The 13,330-nt window shown below is 43.8% G+C and overlaps 1 protein-coding gene across 1 annotated transcript in view; it reads right to left on the reverse strand.

The window, feature by feature from the left end:
- Positions 1 to 13,330, reverse strand: part of Pappa (pappalysin 1) — a 228,225-nt gene that overhangs the window by 107,649 nt on the left and 107,246 nt on the right. Inside the window, exon 9 of the mRNA XM_041632518.1 lies at positions 12,288 to 12,379. Within this exon, the coding sequence (XP_041488452.1) occupies positions 12,288 to 12,379 (92 nt within the window). The remainder of the gene's footprint in view (positions 1 to 12,287; positions 12,380 to 13,330) is intronic.

Consider the following 13,330-nt stretch of genomic DNA (forward strand, 5'->3'; position numbering starts at 1 on the left):
TAATTACAAATGTACGCTGCCCAATATTGGGATGGGTAAAAGGAACGGCTCTTTCTCTCTCCCTGTATCCCTCTGTCTTACTCTCCCCTTATTCCTTTCTCCCCTTTTCTATCCCTCTCTCTATTTTTACACTTAAGAGCCACCCATCTTTCTCTGCAGCAGCCATCTGTGACCAGCATCTTCAGGACAGTGACAGATAGTATCTACCTGACCTTGTGGGCCACAGAGGGCTTCCATTGCCCACACCATAGCCCTCCTTTGTGGTGGCAGTATATTATCAAAGGGGCCTACATATGTTTCAATAGGACTTTATTGCCTAAACCTGTAATGGGTTGGCTTTGACCTTAGGCAATGATTTACTGATTCGGGGACTACTGTGAGCAGCACAGAGCACAGGGTACACAGATTGGCCACCTTCTCATTTCTTCAGGCTATAACAGTGCTCACAGGCCTTGCAAAGCTATGTCCCCAGTTTTCCTTGTAATCTACCATGCTGACCCTCTTTTCATACTACAAAAGGTCTCTCCTGCCCTGAGTGCTAAGTAATCTGAGCTCCTAGCAGTAGCGACTTTGAAATCACTGTCAGGGGCATTTTTCAGCCCTCCCTGGTCTGCCTTACATGCTGCTGCTTCCTTGAAACTAGCATAGAGCTTGGCAAACAAAAGGTACAGTTAACAGAGAGTGAGGGAAGAAAGGGTGAAATCCAGTAGGCAGTTTGTACCCTTCAGCCCAGGTCGGTGCGCACATGTTGGAGCTAGCGTCTGCCCTTTTCTACACAGTGAAGTTTGCACATCACCTGGACTGCCCATCCATCATTTTATTTTAAGAACATTACTTTTGTCTCCAAAAAAGAAAAGGAGGATACAATTAGGACTATATTCCTCCCTTGCTTAATATTTCAATTTCCCTCAGGGAACTCCCTTCAAGTCGAGATCACAGCTCATGAATATTAAATATCTATTCCAACTCAACAGAAGACAGCCACCACCCAGAAAAAGGCCTTGCTACCAGTCCAGAGACTTTTTCCCTCTTCAAGTTTACCTAAGCTATAAGTGTATGGATACACTTCAATGCAGATGGATTTCTGGTCCCTTTTAGTACCATAAGGAAGTCCTTGTTCTTAACTGCTCAGATTCACCTGCCACGACTCTGGAGGGCTGCCCTTCAAAAGCACACATCAAAGTCTGGTCTCAATTCCTTACATTTAAGAAAGCTTCAAGTGGGTTCCCTGGTCCTGACCCCTTCCTGAGAGTCAGCAAAATGACTCAGGGCTAAGGGCTAGAATTCCTCCCTGCTGGAATCAGAGGCCTCCTGTTTCTTTCACTCCAGTTCAGTCTCTTTGTGGGGCAGGCCTCCCAGGTTTATAAACGGGGTAGTGGGCCTTGGTCTGTGGCAGCTAGGCAGTTTGATCCTAAGGAATACTGACTTGAGAACTTTGAATGTATTCCTCAGACCTCCCGCTGGAAGACTCAGATCTTTGGTCCTGCCCACACCTCAGTCTTCCGCCCCATTGCCTCCTTTTCCTGTTCTTTCGTGCCCTCAGTGACCCCATTTGACCTTCAGAGTGAAAGGAATTCCTTTCTCCTCCCAGAGCCCTTGTCTTAAAACTGCACCATTTAAAAACAATAACAGCCGGGGATTTTGATTCTAGAAGTTAGACTCCAGAGCCCTTGGGGCCCATCTAACTCATCCCCATTTCTTGATGCTGCATATCAAGGCCTAGATACTCTGTAAGAGGTACCAACCACAGTAATTTAGTGTCAGGATTCAAAGATCTGGCTCAGAAGCAGTCCTGCCTCAGACACACCATCTGCTTCTGCACCAGCCAGTTCTGAGATACAGAGGAAGGAAGGAGAAGAGGAGTCCACACAATGCCCTAAATCATGATCAGTACTCCAGACAATTATGGTCTTGATAATGGTGTCTGTTTTCCAGAAGAGGAAACTAAGCATCAGCATTGGGAGAGAGGTGCCCATGATGACAGAGAGAAAAGCTCCCCTGTGTAACCACAACAATGGGACCCAACCCAGTGCTATTTTATCCCTATGTTAGATATTAGAAAGCAGTGAGGCTAATGTGGAGGGATGAGAGAGAAGGCTTGGGAAAAGATGGCCCTATCACACCATCACTGAAGGAATGGACATTATGCAGAGAGGTTTTATGTTTTTGTTTTGATTTGGCTTTTTCGTGGCTGTAAACATGTCATGGCAAAGACATAAGAAAGATACATGTTCACTTTCCTTCATTCCAGGACTCAGTGATATCAAACAGAAATGCCAGGAAATACTTTCCTGCTCTGCAAGACTATATCCAGGTTTTGGCCAAAATCTTCAGTCTGTTCTCAGACCTTCCTGGTGAGATGACTTTGGACAGCTCCCTCAAACTTGACTTAGTGCCTCTTGATTTTCTGGTCAGTAAGATGTGTACTGCTACTCTAGAAGGCTAAAGGCTATCATATTTTTCAGAAAGTTTCTTAGCACGATAGAGTTAGGCATCTGACAAATGGAGCCCCGCCTTGACTGCCTGTCACAAATTCACTTCTTCTGATTCTAGCTGTACTACCATGGGCAGTGTACATAATATTTCAGATTCACAGTTTTATCCTCTACCAAACAAGGTGATGACTATAGTGGTTTTAGATGTTATATAGTTTCTGAGAACATTGATGCAACTTTTGAATGAATCGTTTAATAAAAAAAAGTAATGAGCACTCATCATGCTACCAGGTGTCACCAGTCTAAATGGTGAACATAAATGAACTGTTTTCTACTTGTTTGTTATGCCTTGGGCTCGAACTCGTGGTAAACTAATCCCCTTCCCCAGGTCAATACGTATGTGTGGCTTTCACAGCATCTCTAAGAAGTAGCAATAACTAACATAATACTGATGGAAATGGAGACATAGGTTTACAGTGTCTGCACCAGGATTTCACCCAGGGGCCGTGTTGGTACCTACAATGCCACGACGCTATGTGTTCTCTGGGAGTGCTGCGCACACCCAAAGGGAGTCCATCACCACTGTTATTCTTTCGGTCCCTGCCCTAGCCACGCCCACTCCTTTTTACCCTCTGACCTCGCCCGCCATTGCTCTCTCTCCCTGTTCTCTCTCCTGGTGTACATGTGGCTTTGCCTCCTCTCTTTTCTCCTTTTCTCCCTCTCCCTCCCCCCCTCTCTCTTTCTCTTTCTGTAATAAATATGTTACCTTTATGCCTATCTTTTGTGTCTATGTGTCTGTTACCCGCTGCCATCGGCAGCACGGCCCGTGCCCTCCCGCTGGTGGGAAACTGTAGCAGCTTGCTCGGGTGCCTGACTCTGGAGCCGGTGCCTGGCACCGCTGGGGACCCACCGGAGTTTGCTGCTGCTCTGTGAGCCCGCCAGGCTGGGGGAAACCCCCATATTTTTAGGAATAAGAACCACCATGCCCTTGCAATTCATATCTTTTTTTTTCTTCTTTCTTTCTTTTTTTTTCAAATAAAGAACTGTCTTTAAGCCAAGGAAAACGTTGTTTCAAGAAAATCTTTTAGGGGAAAGTAGGTACTTTTGCTTATACAGGCAAGTGCGAGTAGATCTAGGCAACTGGGAAAGTCTAATTGTGATTCTTAAATTTACTTTTTTCTAAGGTGAGAGATGGATTTGCCTATTATGATTAGACATTGTTAGAAAACTAATAACTGAAACTGCTCCCAGCAGAGCTCACTCCCCTGTCTCCGTCCCCACTGGCCAAAGAGACTGTTTTCTAAACTCTCAGTCACTGTTGTTCTAAACTCTCCTCCCAATATCCACCAAGGAGACACAAAGATTCATCTTCTTGTTTTCCTTTCTCGCCTTGGCTCAGTGAGGCCAGGACAGTCTGACAGAGGGGCCACAGGCTAGGTGACCCCCTGCCCTCCCAGCAACTGGTGGCAAGGCAGATTGATCTTCAGCTCCTAGCCCTTATCTACCTCCCAGAGAAGGGGGGGCCCTGGGCTGTAGGGAGTGCTAATTGAGTTACTGATCCGGGCTCTAACACAGGGGTGCAGATGCCCTGTCAGGAATGAGAGACAAAGTGACGCTGAAAGCTGCTGGGAGAGGGGAAGGAGCTTGATGGAAGAGAGCAGGACACAGTGGGGGTGCCTGCAGTCCTGGGAGGTAGGATGTGGGAGTCTCCATGACTTTGTTTTTCCTTGACTATATGTCAACATTAAGTAAGGCTTAGTCTCCTCGAGCCTTAAATAGCTACTAGCGAAGCTAGGATTGCTTAGCATTAGGTGGTTAATGAAAACATAAAGTCTTTCACGAAGAGAAAAACTGAGGTTCCAACGTGCTGCACGGGGTGCACCACTAAACTGGGACCTGGACTGGCCTATCCGAGACGACCCTGAAACATGCTGGGTGGGAGATGAAGATGCCCAAGGTTGATGGAAGAGCTTAAGAGCCTTTCTGAAGGGAACATGTTTCCAGCTTTGCCTCAAGATATATGACTAAGTACAAACCCTTTGGAGGATCCTGCACATTCTGTCTGACTAATTTGATCATTACCTTCCCTCCTTCAGCTTTTATCAGTAGCCTGTCTGTGGTTTATGAGTCAGCGCCTTCCCGAGGAATCCCCACTGCTGCTGAACAATGCCTCCAGCCAGCGCCTGCTGGGGGAGTTATCACTTCACTGATACCAAGGTCTTTAAAGGAAACCCCAGGCCTGGTGTGTATTATAGTTCTAAAAGGCGGAAAGAGGACAAGATAATTTCCACATTGCAAAAGGGATGTAATCGGTATTACTCAAGAGGTCTTGTGGGCGGTATTTGTTTTAATAAGAAACTTATTATGTGCTGGGGGACTGGGGCACCGAGGGTGGGAAAGTGGGAAAGGGAAGTCACCAGAGTGTTGCACAATAACACATTGGCACCTTGGGAATACTTCCGGATGTGTGGGCTTCTGAAAAGTGAAGGGGAATGCCCCCATAAATCTGTCACCCACTCTCCCACTGCTGTCACTGGCCCAGGGAAAACAGTCCTTCTAAAGGGCCTGTGATAACAGCGGCAGCAGAGGAGGAGAAGGAACAGGAGGGGAATGATGACAAGAACTAAGAGGAAGACAGGAGGTGATGGAAGAGGAAAAATCAGGAATGAAAAGCAGAAGGAAGGAAGGAAGGAAGGAATAAGAAAGAAGGAAGAAAAATATTTCCAGTGGCAGAGTTCCAGAGGGAAAAAGCAGGGTCTTTTATTCAGTCTGGAGGTAGAACCATATCTCCTCAAGCTTGGGTCAGCTGAAACAACATGAAAAAAATCTCAGATCTCACATGAGGAATAAAAGCCACACATACTCATATTAAATAAAACTGCACAGTACAGGGCTACCTCACTGCGAGTCTCCCAGCAAGGACTATTGCAGTTGACATGTCTTCCACAAAACCAGAGGGAAGCCTCTTCAGGAAATGCTACTGAACGTCCTCCTACGTTGTGAGGATATTTTTCAGTTAGGATTTTTAGGCATAATCAATTTTGGTTAGCTTAGACAAAATAAACAAAATAAGCCATCTATTTGAAATACCCAGTATCTGATGGAGGGCTTTCTTGGAGAACTGTAAACTAGGAATTGTATGCCCTACAGGCCAATTTTCAGGCAGAAGATTTGGCGTTGGGAAGAACTAACACACCTGTTCCTGTGTCTCCTCAGTTGGGATGCTAGATGCTGTCTCTAGTACTTTGGATACTGTCACTTCCTACATCTTCAACAGAATCGATTCCATAGTGGCTTTCAAATCCAAGTTGGGTATTTCTTGTCTGTTGACAGAAGGTAAATCTAGGCTGTGAGCCCCACATAAGCTGGAGTGACTTAGGGAAGAACCTTGAATATTCAACTATTCTAATGAGGATTGGGCTCTACCTCATTGGGAGAATGATTCTGATTCCTTAAGTCTAGAAAGAGGATACAGATGTCAGAGGTGAGCCCTAGGTCTTTGACATTTTCTGGATGAGAATACCAAATCCTAGTCAGCATTGTATATCCAAGCTGTGGTGTGAACCCAAGTCATTTTCACAGAGGTCCATTTTCTTGTTCACTATTCTTGACACACACAATAATAAGAACGTCCACATCAACAAAGCCCTCAGCAAAACTCCAGTCTCATCTCTCTGAGTCATTAAAGCTAGTGTACATGTGTGTGTACGTGTGTGTGTGTGTGTATGCAAATTTCCCTCTTAATATTTGAGTTGCTTTTCTTAAAAGGAAGTTTTTCAGACTCAAGCTTTAGAGTTTGTGTTGGAATAAAATCTCCGAGATCTGGTATCTTAGGAAGCATTCCATGCTGCCTGGAATGCCTGTATGTCTGTAAGAGTCTATCATGGAATCTAAACGAGCAGTCAGGGTACAGCTGATATCTTTACTCTAACACAGACATGACTCAAAGTAAAAATGAAAGACTTCCTTTCATATCATCTATGTATTCCACTCCATTACATTATTACGTGAATTGTTTCATAATGATAAAGTCCCCATCAACCTCCAAAGCTCTTTAAATCAGAACTGATGGGTGACCTTCCTTGCATGTAACTTGCACAGTAAGTATATCCTCAAACCTGGTTTTAAACTTGACTTAGCCCTGTGTGCCTATCTTCTGCATCAAGCATCCTGCCTTGTTTTGTGAAAGTGATTCGTAGAAAAGGTACCCAGAGAATAATGGTTTACAAATATGCCTGACATAGAAAAGATGGCCATCAAATACTCCCCCCAACAGAACACTTAGGACCTGGTAAAGAAGATGAACTGAGTCTCATCTTCTCCACAACACCCTTTCCTTTGGTTTTAATTCTTCACAAATGTTAAAGAGCACAATTTGAAACTGATAATCCTGAATCTTTACTCAAAGCAGAAGGAAAAATGTTGCCCAAAAAGGAAAACAGATTCTAGATTCACCACTTAGTGCTACTTCTAGAAGAGTCTCTCAATCCTACTACTCTATAGCTAAAATTCAGTTCAGTTTCTGATAAGTGGTTGATAACACCCTAATTTCCATGCACTCTCTGCACCAGGTTATAGCAACCAAAAGAATCAAAATTCTGATGCACAGTTCAGCAAGTGAAAATCTTTGTAGCTAAAGGGACAGATAATGTTTTGAGTTCTCTGGTGCACAGGATCTTTCTTTCACCCACTCTCCTCTGATGTGTCCGGGAAACTTTCAGACTTCAGAATGTGAGTGAATGTGGTTCCTGAAATATACAAATCCTAGTTCTGGTCTGTGGACCACAGTTTACTGACCCTTGCCTGAAAGCGGCTTTCCAGTGATGGAGGAAGGTCATTGGCTAATAAAGGCACTGCCCTGGCCCATTTTATTGGTTAGAGGATAGGTGGGAGGAGTAAACAGAACAAAATGCTGGGAGGAACAGGAAGTGAGCTCAGAGACTCCACAGCTCTCTCGGGGGCAGATGCCTGAGAGAGAGACGCCATGCCCTGCTCCCGGGATGAAGCTCCGACCCAGGATGGACATAGGCTAGAATCTCCCCGGTAAGCGCACCTTGGGGTGCTACACACAGATGATTAGGAATGGGCTAAATTAATATGTGAGAATTAGCCTAGAAGAGAATGGGCCAAGCAGTGATTAAAAGAATACAGTTTGTGTGTTGTTATTTCGGGGCATAAGCTAGCCGGGCAGGCGGCTGGGGGTGCTGAGAACGCAGCCCCGCCGCCCTTATTACTTCATATGGCGCCCACGTGGACAACTGCTTCCACATAAAGCCTGAGACAGCTTGGGAAATAATTCTAGAACAAAATGAAAGCATTGTGCCTGGTTTTTTGGTAGCAGCAATTTCTCGGTTCTACTCTGCCTGCTAGAGGCAAGAAAGCACCTCATCTAAGAGAGGCTTCCTGACTCAGCTTCAGCTGCAAAGTCCTGCAGCTCATTAAGAGGTCCTGCCACGAAACACTTAAATGGTGTTGACGAAAAGCTGAATGCATGCTTTTCAGTTTTCAGCCGTAGCAGGAAAAAAGCTGCGCCATTTAAAAATGCCGGCTTTCTGGGCTGTCCTGCCAGGACAAACTCTGACTCTTTTACACAGGCGGTTTGTGCGGTTTGTTAGCACAGGCTGCTGAAGCTCGCTTGCTGGCTACAGCCAGTACCTCAGCCATGAGGCTGGAAAGCTAAGGAATGGACTGGATCTAGCTGGCAAAGCCACGCCTTTAATCCTACTGACATTGCTTGGTAAATTAAAGACTCATGTGGTCAGAAAAAGAGAGATATACAGTAAAGAGAGATTCAAAGACAAAGAAAATTTTTAAATGGTTTACAGTGTGTTAAAAATATATGCAGACTAAAAGTTGAAGTTCTTAAAGTAAAAAACATAAAAAAAGGAAGAGAGTTGTTGTGTGTGGTAGCACACGCCTTTAATCCCAGTGCCTAGAAGGCAGAGACAAACAGATCTCTGTGAGTTCAAGGTGTAGTAGTGTACACCTTTAATCCTGAATGCCTGGGAGGCAGAGACAGGCGGATCTCTGAGAGTTCAAAGACAGCCTGGTCTACAGAGATATTCCAGGTCAAAGATATACGCTCAAAAAGCAAAAAGTTAACCTAGGAATGTCACAGCTTAGATTCTTAAGCGCCTAGTGATTTAAAGGCGCAAATCAAAAGTGCCCCTGGATAGTAAAAAAATGCAGATTCACAATAGGACAGATTCAGACCACTAAATGAGTCACACTGTGGATGAATGTACGTAGGCTTGGGAGAGAGAAGAAAAAGAATATAGAGAATAAAGTTAATGGTTTAAAAAAGTAAAAGTAAAGTCTTTAAAGAGACAGAGTACAGATAGTTAAGAGATTAAAAGAAATAAAGAAAAATAAGCCACGTAAAAATGGAAAATTCACAGAGAGTCTGGATTATGTACATTGTGTTTTCTTTAAAATTTTTGACTGTGAAGGAGCTAAGTACAGAGAGACATTTCATTATATGGGCTGTCAAGTGGAACCAGAACGGATATCATGAGGGTATGATTTCAGAATTTGGATCTAAGGATATGATACTTTGGAAAAGAGATTCTTCTTTTGTTTTCACAGAGGATCAGACCTTGTGGATTGCATTTATCCCGATTTGGTATGATGGACCACGCCCTCCTGAAGGGTTGGTGTGAACGCCTTCAAAAAATTGCTTCGCTCAACTGCCAACTGAGATGAAACTAGCACACAGGTTATACCATGAAAGACCTAATTAACGACGCCCCCATTCAGCAGGAAGCAGTTTGGAGAGAAATAACTGCGCCCAAATTCCCAAAAAATGTTTATAAATGTTCTTTTACATTTAAAGGGGGATATGATATAGATATGAATAATTTGCATTAGTATAGATTTTGCTTTATTGATAGCGATTTAAGGTCAATTTTGTTAAATGTATATGTATTTCTGATATTGATTAAGGTATTGTGATTGTGTAGTTCATTTAAAAATGTAGCGTATATAGGTAGTTAATAGATAATCATAATAGTCAAGTTTGTAGTCATGTTAGTTAGATTTTCTAGATATATAGAGATATATTTTAGATAGACATTCTTCATGTCTTTCAAAGATTACAGAATAGGACATTTAATGTTTTAATAACTGAGGACTTTTCATGACAATGAGACACTCTGCTCCTGGCAGCACCAATCTATTTCAAGAGGAAGATGGGCTTCGAAGAGGGTCGTTATGGAGTTTTGATAGCCATTTGGGCAAGAAACTGCTCTTGCCTGGATTATTGCATAAACTGGACACAGAGAACCCGCAGAGAGAGGACTACTGAACTTGCCTAAGGTGAGATGATCTTTCGGGGTTCCTGATTCATGAAAGAGTCTGCGAGACATTCTGCAGGACACAACAGATAGTGACTGAACTGACTTTGAATTTTCCTGCTTTATGGAAATGTCTGCTGGATACCATGGGCCTGAAGGCTGAAGATGGATGCCCCAACGGTACAGAGGAACTTTGGGTGACTGTCCAGGCAGCGAGATGTCTTTGTCATTTCTAGAGTTTGAAGTTTCTTAGTTCTTGTTTACTTAGGTAATATTATATCTTTCTGGAGTCTTTGATGGAGTTAAGAATAGTTAGTTATAGTTATAGTTTTCCTTAGTTATGATAAAGATTATTGTAACTTTTACTTGATAACTGTTTTTTGTTATATGTAATTTTGCTATGTTAAAGTTAAAGCTTTTTTTTTTGTTTAAACCGAAAAAGGGGAAATGATGGAGGAAGGTCATTGGCTAATAAAGGCACTGCCCTGGCCCATTTTATTGGTTAGAGGATAGGTGGGAGGAGTAAACAGAACAAAATGCTGGGAGGAACAGGAAGTGAGCTCAGAGACTCCACAGCTCTCTCGGGGGCAGATGCCTGAGAGAGAGACGCCATGCCCTGCTCCCGGGATGAAGCTCCGACCCAGGATGGACATAGGCTAGAATCTCCCCGGTAAGCGCACCTTGGGGTGCTACACACAGATGATTAGGAATGGGCTAAATTAATATGTGAGAATTAGCCTAGAAGAGAATGGGCCAAGCAGTGATTAAAAGAATACAGTTTGTGTGTTGTTATTTCGGGGCATAAGCTAGCCGGGCAGGCGGCTGGGGGTGCTGAGAACGCAGCCCCGCCGCCCTTATTACTTCATTCCAGTCATTGTGTATTGTTGACTAGTTCTAGAGAACAGTATAAGAACCTTAGATATCAAACATCTATTTTAGGGGATCCGTGCTGAACACCCTGCCTTCACCAGAACCTACTGTCTTCCAGGGAGCTCTAAAGTGACATTCACAAAAGTAAGATAGGTAAGTATATTTTGGGATAGATTGGGATCAGTGATACTTGGCAAAGGTGAGGTTTGGGTTCGAGTAAAGTTTATAATTCAGCCACACACACTGGAAACCATATAGTAGAAGGACCAATTCTCAGAGATCCTTACCTAATCATTTCCATTTAGAGGAAGTGGACATAGGTCCAAACCTGCTCAACCTTATGCACGTCTTTAACACTCGATCTAGAGCTTGACTCTTGATTTTAGTTCATGTTCCCTGTTGCCATACCACTAGGCTAGTTAGTAATCAAGTTTTCACAACAGGCTACACCCAGCGCCTGGGAGAAAGACTTCTGCGATTAAAAAAAGAAAACAAGGCAAAGTTCTGCCTAGAAACTGTCAAGTCCTTCCTCATTCAATGTCTTCTTTTTTGGAACCACACTCGTTTGCAGAGCATCTCCATGGTGTTGCTCAGCTCCGACTTGGTGCAGGAGATAGATAGTAGGTGCACCAGAGTGGTGTTCAGAATGAACTGACAGTAAATGACGCATTTCTCTTATGCTCATGGACCTCAGTCTACAAGGAGACAGAGCAGGCTTTAATGCACTGCAGATGCAAAGATGCGATGACATCTCTTCCCCACAGTCCTCCTGGAAGACGGCCTTTCAGTGAGAAATCTTCCCACCGAGGTTTTCAACCCTTCTGGGGCTGCCCAGTCCCTTTCAGATAGTGCACCTCTGTCCTTTGTACTTGCAAATGAATTGTGATTGGTTTTCACCTCCAGCCCAAGGGATTAGCGAGAGGACCTTTGATCTTCAGGTATCGATTTGCATCTTAAAGGAAGCATGATCTCATCTGGGCCAGCTCGAAATTCCATCCCTGCCCCCACCCCCTGTCTGTTTACCAGCCCTGGGGCTGGACAGGGCCTCCCAAGTGGGGCTGAAACAACAAGATAGGCCAGACTCCTTGAGAAGGCAGAGGAAAACCCTTTTCCCACCCGACTTGTTTAAAGGTGGGGAAAAGAGGATTGCATTCAAAGCATAGACTGGGCTGTTATTTGTCCTGCTCTGCAGATCCCTGAGACTGCACAGTTTGGATCTGAAGCAAGCACCCAGGCAGCAGGTAGACCCCCAGGTGGAGAGTGTGAGCAGAGACGTGAGAATCACACACAATCAAGGTCAAGACATTCTTCAGTCTCTGCCGGTCAGTGTGATTCAGAACACATTTTGACTTCTGATTTTTCCCACCTCTAAAGAATAAAAAACTTACACATGATATAGCCATCTTGGACAATTGGTGTGAAGGAAACCAGTAATGTTTGTAAGGTAAAGGGTCATAAAAATATCACCTGTTATTGCCATTATCTATGAGAACGTGAGCTCTTGAGGACAGCAATATTTGCCCTCTGTCCTACCGTGTTTTTCAACTTCTGTGTTCGTACTGTTTATGATAGTGTATGTCACATGGGAGATACTTAATAAATGTGAACTGAAATGAGTGATTTTTTTTTACTCATAATTGTTATTATAATTGAACAACCAGCCAAGGACAACTATATGACAAAGACTCACCGACACAGTTGAAGGAGACTTCTTGCTGGCAGAAAAGGGAGCAGCCATCACCATTGATCTTATTCATGTCATCACACTCTTCCCCTTGGCCCCTGCACAATGGAAATAGAAGGGGATATCCCGGGTCAGTTTCAGAACTGAGGCTAAATGCAGAAAGGTATTACAGGGATCCTGGAACTTCTGTTTGATCTCATGCAAGTCTCTTTCCCTGAATTCTGGTTCCGCATCAAAATGAAATCAACAAAAGAATGGATTTATAAAAGATGATTACTTTAGTCTTAGCTGCGTTTTTATGACAAAGGACAATTCTGCTTCACAACTGACCACTATGTTGACATTTCTTTTTTACATATATGTGAAACATGATTAGTAAAAACTCAGAGAGAAACTCAGGTTCAACCTGAAGGCCAGAAAAGCAAAACAGTCAGCCACTGGCTCTTACCTCTACTTCAGTTCAGAATGGCGATCCTGCCTCCAGGAATCTCAGAATGAAACTGTGTGTGAGCTGTTTCCCCCATCATATATTCCTCTCCAGGGCTGGGATGAAAGGCGTGCACCACTACCGCCTGATTTCAATGGCAAGCTAGTGTGGTTACAGTTACTGGGAATAAAGGCGCAAGTCATTGTGGCTACTTAAGGTAGCCTGGTTTGTAAGCCTGACCAGTGTTGCTATTTTACTTTTCTGTTTCTCAGCCAAGTTTTATTTATTAAAATACAAATAAAATGCCACTACATGGCATGCTGTGTGTGTTGTGTGTCTGCATGCATACACACATGCCTATGAATACCTGTATATGCACACATGTGTGCAGATCCGTATGCACATGTATGTGGAAGCAGGGTGTGTTGTTGCTGTCTAGAACATTGTCCAGTCAGTTTTTGATTCAGACTGGCCTGGAGTTCACTAGGTAGGCTGGGTTCACTGGACAGCAGCCTAGGGATCCAATTGTTTGACCTCTGCTGTGCTGAGGTTATAAGCAAGGAGCAGTACTCTTTTGTTTGTAAAGTGGGTTCTGGGGATCAGCTCAGGGCCTTATGCTAAC

The sequence above is a fragment of the Microtus oregoni genome, unplaced genomic scaffold (assembly GCF_018167655.1).
Source record: "Microtus oregoni isolate MIOR12 unplaced genomic scaffold, Mior012 000041F_ref0000270, whole genome shotgun sequence".
Lineage (NCBI taxonomy): Eukaryota > Metazoa > Chordata > Mammalia > Rodentia > Cricetidae > Microtus > Microtus oregoni.